General features: G+C 39.9%; 1 protein-coding gene across 3 annotated transcripts in view; it reads right to left on the bottom strand.

The window, feature by feature from the left end:
• Positions 1 to 851: 851 nt before the first annotated feature.
• The window catches only part of LOC140636996 (uncharacterized), a 38423-nt gene continuing 18138 nt past the window's right edge, over positions 852 to 21136 (bottom strand). For all 3 annotated transcript variants that reach the window (XR_012034256.1, XR_012034258.1, XM_072832945.1), the window contains exon 9: positions 852 to 2240. Coding sequence is in view for 1 of the 3 variants with exons in the window: in XM_072832945.1 (XP_072689046.1) it covers positions 1979 to 2240 (262 nt within the window). In the remaining 2 variants the exon portion in view is untranslated. The remainder of the gene's footprint in view (positions 2241 to 21136) is intronic.

Here is a 21136-nt window from a genome sequence, read left to right as displayed (position 1 = left end):
TTAGCTAGGCTAGCATCCCCAGTTATTCGATCAAACATGAACATAGATGTTTCTGTGAGGGTATTTTTGTTAGCTGTGATTAAAGTCTACAATCCGTTCGCTTTATGTAATGAGGATTATCCCAGATAATGTGAGTGAGGCTGATCCAACCAGTTGAAGGGTCCTAAAAAGAGAATTGATGTTTCCCTAAGGAAGAAATTCTACCTGCAGACTGTGGTGTCAGCTCCTGCTCCAAAATTTGGGCCTGCCCTTCCTATTGCCTTGCCCTCTGCAGCTCTGACTTGCCCGGCCAGCCCCCACAACCGCATAAGCCAATTCCTTGCAATAAATCTCTTAATATATGTATACACATGATCTGTAATATGTAACATATTGCTGGTTCTTCCTCTGGTGGAACCCTGACAAATACCATACTTAAAGCCATAGACACTTCTTGAAATCAACATTTCCTCAACCGGAAATAATTTGTGGAGCGTTTGCACTACCACTTGCAGTATGATGTGGGGCTGAGGTGCGTGGGCACTAGTGTCCAGCTGTCGGGGATTTAAACCTGACTCCATAGCTTACTGGCCTGCATCTTGGGCAGAGTCACATGACTTGCCAATGCCTCAATTTCCTTATCTGGATGAGAAAGAATAAGAATAGTATCACTTTCTAGAGTAACTAATGCTTATTAACCCTTGAGGCAGTTGATTCTTCAAACTGACAGCACTATGCTGGAGCTGACTCCCTCTGGCTCAGGAAACCAACTGTGGTCATCTCCTTTTCATTCCGCATTTACTCTCAAGAACTTTGGTAGCTTGAACTTGGCCAAAGGGGGTATATTTACACCATGGAAATTGGCAAACTCTGCAATCCAGAGCTTTTTTTTTTTTCAGAGTTGGGATTACAAGCACAACACTGATTATATTAGCATCTGATACAAGGTCGGCACTCAGTAAACAGCAGTGATTATAGCAGGTAAAGGGCACTAGGGAAAAAAGGAAAAGTGGATACTGCTAGTCCATATGGTTCTTTTGCACAAAATAGAAAAAAGGCCCCTTCCTTCAAGATGCTTGACTGACACTCATCAGGAAATTCTCACATCAAATTCAATCTTTAGTGTGAATAGTGACATGTAGAGTTGTGCAACGTGTGACTTTGAGGACTAACTGCACTTCGTACTCTGGCACGAAACCACACGCGTGGTGACAATTTCATTATTCGATAGTTGTCTTAAAGGTCATCCTTCTCACTCAGTACATTTGTGAGTGGTTTCCCTGTCGTTTTATCCTCAAATATACTTTAATACTGATGAAGAGATTGCTTGAAAATAAAGATATTTCTTTAAAGAAAAAAATATTTTCTATTCCAGGACATTGTGAAACAAGTTTTCAGTGGAGAAAAGGATCTGAACAGGAGCATCAGAACTAGAAATAAACAGTAATGCTGGAAGGGAAGGGATGGGGCATGTATAGAACATCACAACTAAAGCTGGATAATGTGTGAGGACAACAAAACAAGACAAGACAGCCACAACAGTGAGGGTTTGAACATGAAGGGCTGTTCGAATGTTGTGAGAACCCCTTCCTGTCACTAAGGCCCATGTCCGCATTAAGATGCCCCAGGTATTATACCCCCTTCCCAGGCTGGGCTCCAGTTACCCAGCCAGCAAGTTTTCACAGACCCAAGGTGGCCATCCTTGTGGGGAACCATGAAGATAGCCTCCCCAGCACATTCCTGCCACACTCACAGGGTCTGCTGCTTCCCAAGTCTCAAAGATGTGAAATGAAACCCCAAGGGCCGCATTAACCAAGGCCAAAGGCATGCACAACCCAAGCCAGCGGTTATGGCGAAGCATCCTGGATTCCCATGAGAAACTCTCTGGATCTGGTTCATCTACGTCACATGAGTCTGCACACAGGAGGCACAAGGGTTTAAAAATACCGTGACTGCTGGAGACTTCCCTGGCCATATTTAGTTCACATGCTCATGGTGGTTAGGAAAGAGCTGGAAAGACACAAAGGGCATCGGAGGGGGAGAAAGAAGGCAAGAAGGGCTGCCTGCATTCGGAATCGGGACACAACACTGCATCACCTTCCCTCTCCCCACCCCAACCTCCCACCCCCAAGGCTCTCCTGAAGGTTTGTTTTCTGTCCAAGGCAGCTACAGCCCGAAGTACTCCTCCGCCATCCCTGGACATCTGCTTGGCTTGTCTATTTTCTGCTACAGGCAGAGGACAGGAAGGAAGAGTTTGTTTCCTGTAAATAGAGGGAGAGAAAATTACAGCTATTATTGTTTTGACAACGGAAGCCCTCCCTGAAGCTTGTACCAGGGTTCATTCCTGACAAGCATCAGTCTGAGTTGCCGGCTCTGGGCAGAAATTCCTCCCAAGGGGTCCCCAGGGAAAGCTGAAAGCCTAGATGGCTTTGCATTAGATGTCTAATGGCATAAAGATGTAATTCTGGGCAATCCTGATATTGGGCTGTGGAAATGGAATGCAGCCTGTGTTTTGATGAATGTTTTGATGCAAGCTTCTGCTACCCCAAATGAGCATGCTGGGGCTTGACCCTTAAGCACACACACAATGGTTTATGCAAACACACACCCCAAGGTTGAAGATGCCTGATAACGCAAATTATTTATGTTATATTTTAACTAGCCCCCCTTGCTCCCTGCTCTCCCAATTTCATCTCTTGACGATTCCTGAGCCTTTTAAACTATATCCAGCTACACTCATATTCAATGAAAAGCTATGAAACTACCAACCACATCCTGGGAATGCTGCTTCCTACTTTCAAACATTAGATTCGTCCAACGCGTTCTTGGGAATATAGTTGACCACGATCCTCAGATGTTTGAAGTTAACCTTTTGCCTAATCAGTGTTTCAAATATAAAAGAAGGGAGGAAGGAACCAACCAAAACTATGGATTGGGAGCCAGAGGAAAATCTACTAGTATGTCCATTAACTAATGAGAATGAGATCCGTTAACTCAAAGGCAGTGATCATCTCCTATAGGCAGCAAAAGTTAACATAAGTTTGATAGTCGAAGTAGGATTCACATTTTTGCCAAATATATTACAGAGGGGTTGGTTAGATCTCTTGGCTGAATGTGCAACAATGATAGAACGTCCAAAGCAGGATTAAGTCAATGGGATCATTTTCACTCTGGGCCTTCTTGACCCCACATCATTTGCTTTATCCTCTTTCACGGGCAGGCAGCTCCTTCGAGCATCTGGTACTGGTCCTTCATCCTTGGCTCCACCTTCAAGTAATATTATGTCCCAAGCTCATCGTGAGTCCTTCATGTTTTATCTAGACCTGTGGCTTTAACAGTAGGCATATGCTGATGGTCTCCCAATTTGTGACTCCAGGTATCACCGGTCACCTAAATTCCAGACTCTTCAAAACCACAGCTCATGTGACAGATCACTTGGCCATCTAATAGACCTTTCAAGTTTGACATGCCTAAAACAGAACTCTTGTTTTCTCCATCTCCAAACGTGTTCCTTGTCGGAATCCCTAGCTCACAGTTTGTTACCATCATTCATCGAGCTGTTCCATCAGGAAATAGTCCCTGAGTTTTCTCTTCCCTTTATCTCCCACGTCCAATCCACCAGCAATTCCTCTGACATCTATCTACGGTGAACATCCTCTGTTTATCTTCCTCCAGCCCTGGAGCTACTCTCTCCCAGTCCGAGCTGCCGCCGTCTTTCACTTGCACCCTTGCAGTGGGCCCCCATCGATGGCTCTACTTAGATGTCTACACCCCCAAAATCCTTCTGCATGCAGCAGCCACAGTGCTTTTCTGGAAATGTAAAAGGGGGAAAATAATTTCCTTGTTTAAAGCCCATAACTCCCTTCTCATTGCATTAGAAAGTCAATCCAAACACTGTAATTTGAGCTTCATAATCCTGTCTCAGATCATCTCTTCTATATAAACTAATCCTCTTCATTCCCACACCCTAGTCATCTTTCTTTTCTCCAGAGCCTTTCCTCTGCTACTAGAACCTCTGCTGGGAATGTTCTTCCAGTGAAATTTCATACCCTTGGCTTCTTCTTGACCCTCAAGTCTAAGCTTAGATGTCACCTTCTCAGAGAAGCACAATGCCTCGTTCTGTTTTATTTCTATCATTGACCTTAACATTATCTGGTGGTTTCTTGTTCATTTACTTGTATATTGTCTTTTCCTCCAACTAAATCATAAGCTTATATAAGCAGAGGCCTTATCTTCATGGCAGTGATGAGTGTAAGTGTCTAGAAGAGTGTCTGGCGTGCATTGAGAGCTGTTAATTAAAGAGAGGATCAATAAGTATACCCTCAGGGGTATACTTGATCTGTGCTGGGACATCAGGAAAGACCTTCCTGAGGAAGTGTTGTTTGGGCAGAATCTGAATGATGAGTGGTGGTCAGCTGGAAGCTTTCAAGGAAGGGAAGAGGAGAGAAAAACATCCAAGACAAAAGAAACAGTCGGTGGAGAACTCCGACATGGGAACGGCATGGCACAGTTGTCCCACCATAAGAAGGGAGTGTGTGTTCTCAGTACAAGGAATGAGGAGTGTAGATTGAGATTTAGAGACTTTTAGGCCAAGTTAGGCATTTACTTGAGGACTCTGTGAAACCACGGTACTTTTAAACAAGCAGATGGCATCTTATGATTTGCTTTTTGAAAATATCCTTTTGGCTGCAGTGTAAAGAGGTTGGGTGGAAGTGACCTGCCTACTATCCTTCCTGCCAGTAGGAGGCTCCTGCAGTAAGCTAGAGGGGGACTCATGGTACGGGGGCTAAACCGGTGGTAGAGGACATGGCAAGATTGGCACAGACTCCAGAGATATCTAGGAGGTAAAATAAATACTGGTGTTTAATTAGACAAAGCCAGAGTAATGGTAGGTCAAGAGAGCTGGAGATAGTAAGCCTGAGTACATGTTTTTGACCGGCATGCATACTTGGATGGGTGGTGGCACCAAAGGGAACACGAGAGAAAATGAGAGTGATAAGAAATATCCAAAGGTTAGTTTCCTGTAAGTCTGAACTCCCTTAAGGTAGCCAAGTGGAGATGTAGAAGCAGGCAGTGGGACTCAGGAGCAGGGAGCTCAAAGGAACAGTATGACGGTCAGGAGTATACACTGGGGAGCACCGGCTACAGCCAATGAACTTTCTGATGACAAAGGCCACTTTGCATTATTTGTACTTAGCATAGAGTCTAACACACACATGCAAGCTCCTACAGCCTTGGATCAGTTATATGTATGAAGGCAAACTATGGATTATCATAAAGAAGCAAAATAAATGTTCACTTAAGGGACCCCCAGGTGGCTCAGTAGTTGAACGTCTGCCTTCGGCTCAGGGTGTGACCCTGGGGTCCCGGGATCAAGTCCCACATCGGGCTCCCTGCATGGAGCCTGTTTCTCCCTCTGCCTGTGTCTCTGTCTCTCTCTCTGTGTCTCTCATGAATAGATAAAATCTTTAAAAAAAATAATAAATAAATGCTTGCTTGGAACACTTTTTATTTAAGACATAGCAAAGAAACAGTGAATGACAGGAAAATCATAGATTTTAATTTTGCTGGGAGCACTCCCATTTTGACCCCACCAGAATTTCAAATTGGCTAAAATCTGCCATCTTAGAAATTCCCACAGACGGCTACTTCCTTTATGGGCAAGTTTATCGGGGTTCCAAAACTCGGTTAGTAATGAGGCAGATATATTCTAAACAAATATTTTTACTATAATTCTATTACAACTGTTTTCTGGGTTGAGGAATCATAAGGAAAAGGGCACATTTTCCTTACTTCCAAAGTAGTTCATGAAGTTTAGTCGTTGCCCACCTTGCGATTCTGACTCACCTTTCATTTTATGCAAAACCAGACAGCCTGAGAAGAGCTGACTGGGTTAGGAGTGCATACACTGACTGCATTTAAGCTTCAATAGTTTTAAGTGAGACATAAATACGAGTGTGAAAGAGTGTCAGGAGTTACACACATGAAGTGCCGTCCCTATGAGGGTGTTCATTTTATAGAAGTGAATGATACTAGTTTCCTGGGGTTGTCATAGCAAAATAGGACAAACTCATGGCTTAAAACAGCAGAAATGTATTGTCTCACACTTACGGAGGCCAGAAGCCTGAAATCAAGGTGTTGGCAGGAGCATGCTCCCTCCAACCACGGCCTCATCCCCACCCAAGGATTCTTCTTTGCCTCTTGGAGCCCCAGGTATGTGGCAGGACAACTGTCATCTCTGCCCTAATCAGCACCTGGCCATCTTCCCTCTGCTTCTATGCGTCTCCATGTCTTCACATAACATTCTTGTCCTTGAGTCTCTTTTTTCTCTTCTTATAAAGACCCCAATCAAATGGATGAGGGTCCACTCAAATTGAGTAGGACCTCATCCTTAACTTAGTCCATTCACAAAGAGCCTATTTCTAATACATTCACATTCATAGGTATCAGGAGTTAAGACTTCATTATGTCTTTTGGGGAGCACACAATTCAAACCATAGTGTGAACTATAGGAGCTAGGGAAAATGTGTGTACAAATGTGCAAGTGAGGGCTCAGCATATGAGTGTGTGTGTGTGTGCGTGCACGGAGTAAAGAACTATAACCAAGTAACCAACTCGTCGATCTCTATTCTGCTTCCTGGTCCTGGCTTTCACTGGTTCCTTGGATAGCTTTTATGCTGTCCCATGACTCCATTCACAATGAGTAATGGATTGTTTCCGGGCTCTCACTCCCACTTTTAATGAATACCAACACTAATTAACTGACAGTAACATGTAGCTGTTCTTGGCTGCATGTGTCTCTCACTGAGGTCATAACGGCTGTTGGTAATGTAATTTATTACTCTGTAAGGCACACTCAGGGACTCTCAGTGTGAAGACCATTTTGGCAAGTGCCAGAGCAGTATTAAGCAGGCCTTTCTCAGTAAGGTAATATGTTCCATGGCTCCTGGGCCTTGGCATAGTGATGCATCAAAGGCATAATGGCTCCACTGGAAGGCTGTAAGGATTTCCAACCACAGTACCATCTGCTGGGAGGGACAGAGGATTACTACTGCGTATATCCTGCTGTGTATTACTACTGCCGATATCAGGATCAGCCACAGAACCCCCTAAATTATCAGAACACAGTATACTTTACTATTATTAGTATTGTTAGCCTTAGCATTGTTCTGGGGATGAGTGACAAAACGGCATCTCGGGAAGAAACAACACTATATGAGCAATATCAAGGATTTCTGATTAGGACAATGGCAGGCACCCAAGCCCTTGGGTGCCCTGCACTGAGGTCACCTGGACAGCCTGCTTTAGGGCCCAACTCTGTACTCTCTATGAACTCCACCAAATTAGCCTTACATGAGAAAGCCGTCTTGCTTCTCTAGAGGATCAAAGTAGCTGGACCCAATCCCAGTGTTCTGCAGATAACCAGGTCACAGGATACGTTTGCACCCTGTCCTGCTCCTAGTACACCATGCTGCAGATTCCTCTATATTTCCCAGTTTATAACCATAGAGGGAACTAGGATTCACATGCTGCCTTTTATTATCTGCACTAATCTGGTAACCTGAGATCATTTATGTACCCTCCACTCTTGTTACAATGCTTCTGGAACTGTGCTACATTTTTTCCTCATGTATGGGGCTACTGTTCCCAACGAAGTACTTTTATCCTTCCTATAATAACCTTTGTAATAGTAACAGCACCTCCTTGTAACACTTAAAATGCTTGTCTCACAAGGGCAGCATGATAAGGGAAAGTATGCCAATATGATTTTTTAAGTGACATCTGAATAGTGAAAAATCACAAGACTGTCTACCCAAAGTAATAAATGACAGCGAAAAAGATGTATTAATGTAATGAATAAAGACTAGAAGAGAATAACGTAAATTAGAATGATTTTTATCTGTTCAATGGTGGGTGTTTTGGTCAATGTGCCATTCCTGGATTCATTCTCCTTTTTCTGCTGCTCAATTCACTTACAGAAAGACCACTCTCTACATACATCCATATGCACAAGTACATAATAAATGTGACCATAAAGTTTTGGGACTGACTTAAAAAAATGCCAGGACTTAAATATCCCAATTATTATTTTCCTTAATCCTGGAAACATGTGTTTGTTGCAGTACTACTGCATTTACCTAAAAGCCTTAGGGAACTGGGTTTTTTTGTTTTGTTTTGTTTTGTTATTTTTAGAAACTACTTTGTATTTAGTTTGTGAAAACTAAAAACAAATACTTATTCATTCATTAGTTTGTAGTTACATGTTAATTTTTTATTGAGGTATAATTGACAACATTATATTAGTTTCAGGTGTACAATGTAATGATTCAACTCTCATATACACTATGAAATGATCACCACAATAAATCTAGTCACCATCCAACACCTTAAAAAGTTAAAAGAAATGTTTTTCTTCTTGTGATGAAACTGTTCAAGATGTATTCTTTTGCAAACTTTAAATATGCACTACTATACTGTTGACTACAGTCACCATGCTACACACCACATCCCCATGACCTACTCACTTCACAACTGGGAGTCTGTTACCTTTTTATCCATTTCACCCACCGCCCAACCTCATCCCTCCGGGTGACCACTACTCTGTTATATCCATGAGTGTTCCTTTGTTTTGTTCGTTTGTTTTTTAGATCCCACATGTAAGTGAGATCATATCACCTTCTCTGTCTAGCTTATTTCACTTAGCATAACACCTTCCAAGTCCATCCAAGTTGCTGCAAATGGCAAGATTTCACTCTTTTTTTATGGCTGAGTAGAATTCCATTACATATATCACATCTTCTCTAACCATTCATCTATCAAGGAACACTTTGATTGTTTCCATATACTATTGTAAATAGTGCTGCAATGAACACAGGAGTGTGTATATCTTTTCAAATTACTGTTTTTGTTTTCATTGAATAAATACTACTAAATAAAATTGCTAGATCATACTGGAGCTCTATTTTTAATTTTTTTGAAAAATTTCCAAACAGTTTTCCATAGTAAAAAGGATACTCACTCTCACCACTTTTATTCAACATAGTATTGAAAATACTAGGGGATCCCTGGGTGGCGCAGCAGTTTAGCGCCTGCCTTTGGCCCAGGGCGTGATCCTGGAGACCCGGGATCGAATCCTACGTCGGGCTCCCGGTGCATGGAGCCTGCTTCTCCCTCTGCCTATGTCTCTGCCTCTCTCTCTCTCTCTGTGTGACTATAATAAATAAAAATTAAAAAAAAAAAAAAAGAAAATACTAGCTAGTGCAATTAGGCAAGAAAAAGAAATAAAACATCCAAATTGGAAAGGCAGAAATAAGACTGTCATTGTTTGTGGACAACATGATTCTATATATGGAAAATCCTAAAAACTCCACCAAAACCTATTTGCGCTAATAAACAAATTCAGTAAAGTTGTAGAGCACAAAAGCAACATACAAAAACCTGTTGAATTTATATATATTAACAACAAACTATCAGACAGAGAAATTAAGAAAACAATACCATTTACAACTGCATAAAAAAGAATAAAACACCTAGGAATAAATTTAACCAAGGAAGTGAAAGACCTATATACTGAAAATCTTAAGATGTTGATGAAAGAAACCAAAGACACAAATAAATGGAAAGATATTCCTTGCCTATGAATTGGAAGAATTACTATTGTTAAAATGTCCATATTATCCAAAGCAACCTACAGATTCAATGCAATCCCTAAGAAAATTACAACGGCATTTTTCACAGAAATAAAACAGATAATCCTAAAATATGTATGGAACCACAAAATGCCCTAAAAAGCAAGTAATCTTAAGAAAGAACAAAACTGGAGGCATCATGCTCCCTGATTTCAAACTGTATTACAAAGCTATAGTAATCAAAACAGAATGGTATTGCCTTAAAAACAGAACATATAAGCCAATGGAAGAGAATAGAGAACCCAAAATTAACACACCCTTGGGTGGCCAATTAATTTATGACAAAAGTGCCAAGAATATTCAATGGAGGAAGAATAGTCTCTTCAGTAAATGGTGTTGGGAAGACTGGAGGGCCACTGGAAAAAAAAATGAAACTAGATCACTATCTCATACCATACACAAAAATTGACTCTGAATGGATGGAATGACTTGAATGCAAAACCTGAAACCATAAAACCATAGAAGAAGAGGTATGTTGTAAGATCCATGACATCAGTCTTGGGGATTTTTTGGGGATCTGAGTCCAAAAACAAAGATCACATCCTAAAATTGTCATAAAATTATTTAAACATCTTGAATACTCATTATATTCAGAGAGCTAGTTCTAAAAATCTTTGTCTTTTTTTTTCTTTTTAAATATTTTATTTACTTATTGATGAGAGACACAGAAAGAGAGAGGCAGAAACACAGGCAGAGGGAGAAGCAGGCTCCATGCAGGGAACCAGACATGGGACTCGATCCCGGGACTCCAGGATCACGCCCTGGGCTGAAGGTGACGTTAAACCACTGAGCCACCCAGGCTGCCCAAAATCTTTGCCTTTAAACAAGCTTTCTTAAAAAAACATTGACTATCATATTTTAAACTTTATATTCTTAACAACAAAAGTGATACATTTTCATTATAACAAATCAGAGATATAAAAGAAAAAATAATAATCCTCATTCTCTTCTCTCCTTTTTTTTTTTTTCTCTTCTCTCCTTTTAATCTCATCTTCATATACTAATAAAGTATGGTACATCCATGCTAAAGAATAATAAATGACTGTATGTATTAACCTGAAGGAATGTCCAAGATATTTCATTAAAAAGAAAAGAAGGATATATACAATATGTCAATTTTTGTTTTAATTTTGTCTATAACTATTTTGCTCTATAGTGAGGATGTACCATATTTTGTACAAACACAGCCCTGCAGATGGACAGTCATATTTGCAGTCTGCTCTGACCACAAGCAATGTTCCAGGAGACTTCCTTGACCATGAGCCTTTCTACAGAGGCACCTTTGTATCTGTATAGGAAATTCCCTAAGATAGAACTTCTGCATTGAAATGTATCACATATTTCAATACTTCTGGGAAGAGGAAAAATTTCGTAGAATTGGTAAAGTATCATTGAAAAATATCAAGTCATAGAAAAATTAGAAGCCCAATCTGTTTCTCTGGGCCAATGGCCAGATAAAACTAACCAGATCATTGTTTTGATATTTGGTCAGAACATGGCCATCTTGCACAACAAACCCATCATAGTCATAGGCAACTATGTTTGTTAAAGCCGTCATACTCGAATTATTTCTCATTCTTCAAGCATTTAAAGCCAAGTTTCAAAATGAAAATAACAGTGATACGGGCTTAAAAAATACCATAGTTATACTCTTAGATATAACCTAACAAAAAAAATATTCAGGAAATAAAGATATGAATTTGATCAACCCATTTTATGACCACAGGGAATACAATAATTCCAAGTCTAACATATTATTAAACCATTGTGAACTCTGCCTGACAAAAGCAACGATTTCACCATTTGTGACATTCTCCAGAGTCATGGGATCGATACCTTCCATAGCAATGTCTGTGTTTCCCTGCTGAGTCATCCTTCCACCCTATCATCCTCCTGATGTCATTGCAGTGACTTATCAGTATGTAAGATGCACTGATGAAAAATGCTGCATGCCAGGTTACAAAGAGTACCTTGTACAAAGACCATCACATAATATGTCCACCAACAGTCAGGAGATGTTTTCTTTTATCTCTAGATTTTTACTATAGTTTAGTGTCTTCAATGTTCATGGTGTTTTAGTGTTCGGGAAAGAGAGAATACTATTCATAATGCACAAAATAATGAGACTCAAGGTCATGACTGAAGAAAGGTCTAGTGTCCTCCATAAAGTTTAAATTTTATTTCACTCAACAAATATTAATCGAATGTCTCCTCTCTGCCAGGAACAGTCCTAGGCATTTGGGACTTAGAAATGGGCACATTAGTCACTAGCCTCAAGGAGGCAAGAGACAAACCAGTAAACACATTTACACAGTGGAGATGTGTGCACCTGCATGGGAAACCCAGGTATTGGCCACCTATCATATTTAAGATCATCTAAAATACTTGTAGAATGGCCACATGGGACAAGGAAGCACATACAGCTGAATATTTGGTTTGCTAAATAGTACTGAAAGCTCAACAATTATTAAGTCAAGCGGAAAGAGAATTGGGCAATAAATTATATAATACTTGAAAATCTACAGGGTTTATATTTAAACTCTTCATTTTGAAAAACCCAAAGACAGACTCACATATATTTATAGCAGAATCGTAAGGTAATGCTCATTGGGAACAGGAAGAAACAAACTTTCTGACTTATGAAATCAATTTATCAAATAAAACTCTTCTTTGGTCACCAGGGTATCCGAATCCATGTGAGAATAAACCATTACACAATGAGGTTTGACTATATTTGTACAATCCTAATAAACAAAAGTCATTGAAAATAAAAATCTTATCTTTTGATTTAATGTTTGTTGACAGGAAAAGAGTTCCGTGTGACACAGCAATTACAGCTTAATTCGGCTTCAAAGATGAGCTATAAAATAAAAGAATCCCAGGAAAGTTTTTTTTTTTTTTTTAATGGAAGATGTGTTAGCTTTAAGAACATCTGCATAATCCACTTAAAAGGAAATGGTAAACTTCATAAAATATTTTCACCGATTCTTACTTTTAATCTAAAACCATGATAGTCTATAAAAGCACAATTTTAACCCTTTAGTTTTTCTTTTGAAAAAATCTGGTTTTCTCAGTTTTTCCCCATAGCAGAGGGTATTTGCTGATTTTGCACTTGTTTGTATAGCATAAGGGTTCTTCAGCGTTTTGCTTAAATGAAATATTGCTACCTTCATTTAGCATTTTCCTACAAAGGAATAAAAGAGAAGCTATTTTTTAAAAGATTTTATTTATTTATTTGACAGAGAGAGGGAGCACAAGCAGGAGAGTAGCAGGCAGAGGGAGAGGGAAAAGCAGGGAGCTCGATGCAGGGCGGGGTGGGGGAGGCTCTATCCTAGGACCCTGACGTCATGACCTGAACCAAAGGCAGACACTTGGCTGACTGAGCCACCCAGGCACCACCTAAAAAATAAGCTATTAATTTTTAAGGGTATTTTTTAAAGATTTTATTTATTTATTCATGAGAGATACAGAGAGAGAGAAAGAGGCAGAGACATAGGCAGAGGGAGAAGCAGGCTCCATGCAGGGATCCTGATGTGGGACTTGATCCTGGGACTCCAGGATCACACCCTGGGCCAAAGGCAGGCGCTAAACCACTGAGCCACCCAGGGATCCCCTAAGGGCATTTTGCAAGGACTCCAGGATATCATCACTTAGCACCCATCTACATACCAGAGCTCCTTCCCTCCTTTGTTCCTACGTGCCTGTGCCTGTCTCCCTTTCCTTCTTTGGTCTTTCCTTCCTTCAACAGTATTGACCGGTAACACTTCCATGCTTAGCATGGCACTATCTACACAGGTTCCAGAAGCAACTTTACAATTGTATTGCAACTATTCCATCAAAGGGTTTCATAAAAGAGTGTAGCAATAAATTGTAAATATACAATTGAACACTTCTGATTCAGCATTGTTTACTAACTTCATCAGTAGCATGATTGAATATTTGAATGTAAGCCTGGATATCAATACCTCAGGGCCAAAACCGTTTTTTTACTGCCTTTGAGGATATGCTCTGAATTCCATGTGATCGTGGTAATTTGAGAATGTGGTCAGATGGAAACAGACTAAAATCACAGGGAAAAATGGCATGCTAACTTAGAGGTAGAAAAAATACATTATACAAATAAAATTATTGAGAATGACTTTTTATGTGAGAGAATAATGGAAAAATATGGACTCAAGGACTGAATGCAAAAGGACTATTCTAGAAGTGTGGAATCATCATTTCTCAAAGTATGCATAATAGGCTCTAGAAGCACAAAGGTTAATTCTTGCTTAACATTCACACAGTATTGCCAAAGTACACTACTCAGTTGGGATACACCCATTGAAAGAAACACTGGAGCTGATAGCAAAATTCACATATATGTCTGTATTTGTGATATTAAGATTATCAAGTCTCCTAGAAAAGACTGGCAAGGGACACCTGGGTGGCTCAGCAGTTGAGTGTCATCCTTTGGCTCAGGGCGTGATCCCGGGGTCCCTGGATCAAGCCCCACATCGGGCTTCCTGAGGGGAACCTGTTTCTCCCTCTGCCTGTGTCTCTACCCCCTTCCCCCATGAATAAATGAATAAAATCTTTTTTTTTTTTTTTTTTTTTTAAAGAGAAGACTGACAAGTGGTCCCTGAGGATATTGACAGCATGACCCCACCCCACCATTCTCTACTTTCAATGAGGATAGGCCCAAGGTCACATGGGTGAGGAAAAGCAGTTGAGTGAAGGAATAGACAAGAAATGAAACATGCCTCTCTGGTTTGAGATCATATCAAAGTCTCACCTTTGGAAATACTGACAGTGCTGTCCTTCCTAGAAATAGGGAGGAGCAAAAACCAAAATACTGTCTTTAAAGAGCTAATTAATAAGCAAGCATCCTCTCAGGAACTGCAAAAGCAGAACCAGATTTCTTTTTTGATGAGGGTATATCTGTATATATTTACTTATGTGTAACATAGAAGCTGATAAAGTATCTGAAGAATGTTAGGCGTTACTTATTTGCTTCTTTTATAACCTGCCTCAAAACAGAAAGGATAGTAAGAGGTTCACAATGATTCTGTGAAGATGGCAGTTGTGAAGGCAGGGTGTTTAAATCTTCTTGAATCCTCTCATAAAGAACTTGTAGGGCAACTCTGATAACAAAACCCAAAAACTCATGGACAACATGTGCAGCAAACTAGGTAACAAGACAGGCCCCACAAGCCACAAAATATGAGGAGCCACAGCTCCCATAGCCGTAAGACCCACATAGGACCATCATTTGTGCAGGAGGAAGGAAAGTCAGCAAGGCGTCTGGCCACCCTGAGAATGAAGAACCCTTGCAATGAGGGCCCCACAGCCACCTGAGAGAGCGGCTTACCCTGGGGGGTTCCACCAAAGGACTCTTTCAGGACAAAGCTTCACAACAAGAAGAAATTATTGGGGTAAAATCTCATTTGAACAGGCAGGGACAACAGAAAGGAAAGAAAGAGAAGGTCCAGATAAGTATCATGTAAAGAACAGAAGAGAGAAGGGGTGATTGGCCGAGTGGTCTAAGAACAGAAGCACAAGAATCACAAAATTAGAAAATGTTCCCAAAATAACTACTGCCACTCTAAAAATACTAGAAAATTTGTTTCCCTTAAAAATTCACATCAGAAATAGCAGAGTTGAGTCCCATACAAAGTTATGCAATGAGAGAGAGAGAGAGAGAGAGAAGGGAGCAAAATAAGATCCCTACGAACAGTAAAAATTGTCAAAGAGACATGCCCACAAAAAGGTAAAAAAAAAAAAAAAAATATATATATATATATATATATATATATTTAGAAGTGATATAAACGAAATGAATACAATGATAGAAAAGAATGACAAATTAGAATTAGGGAAAACTCAAAGATGAAGTGATTGGAGAAAAGGAAAATTTGAAAAGAAAGGTGACAAAAATTGTTACAGAATGAGAAGTAAAATAAAAATGATATAATTTAAGACTAAGCTAGGAGGAATGCAGGAGCAAGTAAACACAACAGATAATGTCTTGGACGAATCAGATAACTCACCAAACTAGGAATAGAAGAAAACGTCCTCAATCCAATGAAGGGCATCTATGAAAACTCACAGATGAATGAATGAATAAATAAATATATAAATAAAATCTTAAAAACAAAGTGGGTGCCTGGGTGGCTCAGTGGTTGAGCATCTGCCTTTGGTTCAGGTCGTGATCCCAGGGTCCTGGGATCAAGTCCTGCATCGGGCTCCCCACAGGGAGTCTGCTTCTCCCTCTGCCTGTGTCTCTGCTTCTCTCTTTGTGTCTCTCATGAATAAATAAATAATATCTTACAAAAAAGAAAAAAGAAAACTCACAGCTGAGATCATACTCAATGGTGAAATACTGAATGGTTTTCCTCTAAAATGAGAAACTAGGGGATCCCTGGGTGGCTCAGCGGTTTAGCTCCTGCCTTCAGCCCAGGGCGTGATCCTGGAGTCCAGGGATCAAGTCCCACATCAGGCTCCCTTCATGGAGCCTGCTTCTCCCTCTGCCTGTGTCTCTGCTTTTCTCTCTCTCTCTCTCTCTCTGTCTGTCTTTCATGAATAAATAAATAAAATCTTAAAAAATATAAATAAAATAAAATGAGAAACAAGAGGATTTCTGCGGATTTCTGCTCTCACCAATTCTATTTAAGATTGTGCTGCAGAGTCTAGCCATGGCAAGTAGGAAAAAAAGATGAATTAAAAGGCATCTAAATTGGAAATGCACTACCTCAGGCAGCCTGGGTGGCTCAGTGGTTTAGCGCTGCCTTTGGCCCAGGGCCTGACCCTGGAGACCCGGGATTGAGTCCCACGTCAGGCTCCCTGCATGGAGCCTGCTTCTCCCTCTGCCTATGTCTCTGCCTCCCTCTCTCTCGCTCTGTGTCTCTCATGAATAAATAAATAAGATCTTTAAAAAAAAAAAAGGGAAATGCACTACTTCAATTTGTAGATGGCATGATCTTATATAGAGAACATCGCAAGGAATCCATTTTAAAACCATTAGAATTAAAAAACAAATTCACCAAGGTTGTAGGATATAAATCAGTACACAAAAATCACTAATGTTTCTATACATTTGCAAGGGACAGTATGAAATGAAATTAAGAAAACAACTGTAATTACAATAGCTTTAAAAGAATTAAATACTTAGGAATAAATTTAACAAAAGAAATCCAAATTATATGCTTTGAAAACTACAAAACATTGATGAAAGAAATCACAGAATACAAAATCAAAACCTTCTTCTTTGCAGAAATTAACAAGCTGATTCTAATATCTATATGGAAATTCAAGGAGACCAGAATGGAAACAATAAATAAAATTAAAAAAAATTAAAACCTTGAAAAAGAACAAATGTGGAGGACTCATACTTTCTTGATTCAAAACTTTCCAGAAAGCTACATGAAAACAGTATAAGAATATATAATCATATACAGCAATCATACAGAGCAATAGAATAAAGAGTCCAGAAATAAACCCTCCCATTCAGTCAGTTGATTTTCGATCAGGTGCAAAGATAATTCAGTGGGGGAAATAAAAGGTTTTCCAACAAGTGATTTGGGACAACTAGATATTTACACTGCAAAAGAATAAAATTTAACCCCTCCCTCACCCCATATATGAAAATTTACTCAAAATTGATCAGAGATTTATATGTAAGAGCTAATATAAAATTCCTAGAAGAAAACAAAGGCATAAATCTTGAAGACCCTGGTTTAGGCAATGGTTTCTTAGAGATGATGCTAAAAGCACAAATTTCAAAAGAAAAACATAAATTCAACTTCATCAAAATCAAAACTTTTTGTGCCTCAAAGGACACGATCAAGAAAGTGAAATGAAAAAAAAAAAGAAAAGAAAGAAAAGAAAGTGAAATGATGACTCAGAGTAAAAGTTAATTTGTAAATCATATATCTGATAAGGGGCTTCTATCTAGAATATAAAAAGAATTTTTCCAACTCAACACAAAAAGACAAACAATTAAAAAATGGGCAAAAGATCTGAATATGCATTTTTCTAAAGAAGACAGACAAATAGGAAAAAAAAACATGAAAAGATGCTCAACATCATTAGCAATCAGGGAAATGAAAAGCAAAACCACAGTGACATATCACTTTATAACCTACAAGGATTGTTATAATCACAAAAATAATACAAGTGTAAATGAAGACGTGGGGAAATTGGAATCCTCATACACTGCTGGTGGGGATGTGAAATGGTGCAGCTACTTTGGAATACAGTTGGGCAACTTCTCAAAAGGTTTTACAGGTTTACCATATGGCCCAGCAATTCTACTCCTGGGTATACAGCCCAGAATAATGAAACTACATGACTATACAAAAACTACTACACAAATGTTTGTAGCAACATTATGCATAATAGACCAAAATGGAGTCAACTCAAATGTTCATTGATTGCTGAATGAATGGATCAATAAATGTGGTATATCCATACAATGGAATATTATTCAGCAATAAAAACAAATGAATAACTGATACACATTATAACATGGAAAAACCTTGGAAATATTATGTTAAGTGAAAGAAGCTCGTGTCAAAACACGTATATTTTATGATTCCATTTATCTGATATGTCCATAATAAGCAAATCTATAGAAACAGAGAGTAGATTAGTGGTTGCCTAGGGGCTGGGTGGGTTGGGGTGCTTAAGGAAAATGGGGGAGGGGAAAGGAAATTGGGAGGTGACTGCTATTGTGTATAGTGTTTCTTTTTTGGGTGATGAAAGATTCCCAGATTGATTTTGATGACGATGGCACAACTCCATAGATATATTTTTAAAAACATTGAATTGTACACTTTAAACAGATGAATTATATGGTATATGAACTATCTTTCAATAAAGCCATTATAAAAGGTATTTTTATGGGAATTAGATTTAAAAAGGTATTTTAAAATTCAAAAATAAATGATAGGATAAAAAAGACTCACAAACATGAAACAGATATGGAAGACAGGCAGATAGAAACCCCCAAGGGGGGGAAAAAAACAAATAATGGGATAGGACAAATGCTAAAATATGTAAATCAAGAAAGGCTTTCTGAAAAAAGGAAATTTGAAACTTTATATTGAATCATCAGCATTGATAATTACTATTATTTCAAGAAAAAAAAATGTCTGAAGGGAAATAACGGATGGGGACAGGGATGAAAATGGATGAGATTCAGAAGGAAGAGCCAAGCACCTCCCTAAAAGGTGGGCAATTCTCTGGAGCTTGGTCATGGAGATATAGACGTTTGTGTTGCTGTTCATCATTACACCTCTCAAATACACCAGAAATATTCTATTGTGTGTTCGATATTTAGTAAAACTGATTAAATTGACTAGTACCGTAAGGCAGGATCTAATAAGTGCCTCATAAAGAACATAGAACCAAGTAGGAAAGAATTATCCTGCAAAGAGGGTGTGAGCTCTTTTTTTTTTTTTTAAGATTTTATTTATTTGTTCATGAGAGACACACAGAGAGAGACAGAGACACAGGCAGAGGGAGAAGCAGGCTCCATGCAAGGAGCCCAGTACAGGACTCAATCTGGGATCCCGGGATCACAGCCTGAGCCAAAGGCAGATGCTCAACCACTGAGCCACCCAGGTGTCCCGAGGGTATGAGCTTTTAAGTTGAGTCTAGAAATATCTAACAACTGTGGGGCTCTTATGTACAATAGGCATGATTTAGAGGACTTTATACTTATTAAATTAATTTGATTCTGTGAATTACCCTCAGAGGTAGGCACTGTTATTTCCCCGTTTGACAGATGAGGAACCTAAGGTACAAAGTTCAGTAATATGTTTAAAGTTTGTGGGTAGCCCAGGTGGCTCAGTGGTTTAGCGCCGCCTTTGGCCCAGGGTATCATCCTGGAGACATGGGATCGAGTCCCATGTCAGGCTCCCTGCATGGAGCCTGCTTCTCCCTCGGCCTGTGTCTATGCTTTTCTCTGTCTCTCACAAATAAATAAATAAAATATTTTAAAGAAATAAAATAAATAATAAAGCTTGCACAGTGAGTTGGTGGCAAAGCTGGTATTTGAACCCAGGCAGCCTTGCTCCAGGAGGGTCCATACCCTTAATTTACAATGTTCCACTCTCTGTGGGTTTGCTTCGGCAGGGGTGGCAGTGGTGGTGGTATAAGATAGTTGGGAGTCACACCAGCTATTTACAAGGACAAGGAGGGGAAGGTCAGACAACATTTTGAGATTAGTCAGGAGGCTAAACTGGAGTCAGATCCAGAAATACCTTGAATGCCATGTGAATCACATATCTGATATCTGGTCTCTACCCTTAATCAGTGGCAGGTATCAAACACTTTTGAGCAAGCAAATAGTAAGCTGAAAGTCATGTTTAAGAAATGATGATAAACTAGACTGGGAAGTTGAGGAAAGAGCCAAATGAAGACAGAAGATCTATTTGGAGACTGGATGAGTTTAAAGGGGACGACTGAGCCAGGAACCAGAATCCTCAAGTACTATTTTTGACCACAGCACTGAGCCATTCCCGAGGGAAATTATGTGCATGGGACCAAGCCCAGCAAAAGCACGTCCTCTAATACTTTGGAGTCTTGACTCCTAACAAGTAATGTCTCCTGCTTGAAGCCTGATGAATGGATGGTGTGAAGAACTCTGTCTGCCTGACTGGGGTCAGGACAAGAGCTTAAATCAAAAAAGGGCCAAGAAGAAAAAAGGGAGGGCCAAGAAGTCCCATAATACTCAACCCTCGGTGGCCTAGTGACCTCATGGTGAGGCAAGAGGAGTCTGAGAAGGGAAGCACAGAGAGGTGAGAGCAAGCAGCTGTGAGGGCAAGAGGGCCCAGGGCATCTCCTGAGCTGGGTTTAGCACATGCCCTCATGCTATAGTTCCACTCCGACTCCTCCCCCTCCGGCTCTCGGGAACAGGGGCTGGGGAGAGGAGGGCTGCCGGCCGCACCCGCAGGCAGCAGGCACCACTGCACAGGTCAGCGTAAGTGATCTAAACACCCAGGTGTGGTGGTGGATATGCAAGCAGAAAGGAAGGATCTGCCAGGAGATCACAGAGACTGATAGGTCGTGGGATAAAGGGATGCGACCATTAAAAATGAGGGTTTGGAGCCCAAACAGTGACAGTCGTGGTCCTGAGAGAACTATGGGAAGCAGAAAGAGATGCTTGCTCAAAAGAGACGATTATTCTCCCTCTCTTCCTGAGCATTCCAGAACAGTGAAACTCATGAAATTTAAATGAAATTTTGAATTCCTGCTGCTCTTCCTTGAAGGCCTGAACAAAGGCTAAAAACACAATATGTAAGTTATCCTTCGGGTTCTTTTTTTATTCTTTAGAAAGGGAATGTATATACAATCTATTAATATTCCTTCTTTTGAGGTATAACAGAATGTGATATGAGTTTCTTAATAAAAATAACTTTCAGGGCACCCGGTGGCTCAGGTCAGTTGAACGTCTGACTTTGGCTCCGGTCATGATCTCAGGGCCC

This window comes from Canis lupus, chromosome 1, assembly GCF_048164855.1.
Source record: "Canis lupus baileyi chromosome 1, mCanLup2.hap1, whole genome shotgun sequence".
NCBI lineage: Eukaryota > Metazoa > Chordata > Mammalia > Carnivora > Canidae > Canis > Canis lupus.
This window is presented reverse-complemented; position numbering and strand designations above follow the sequence as displayed.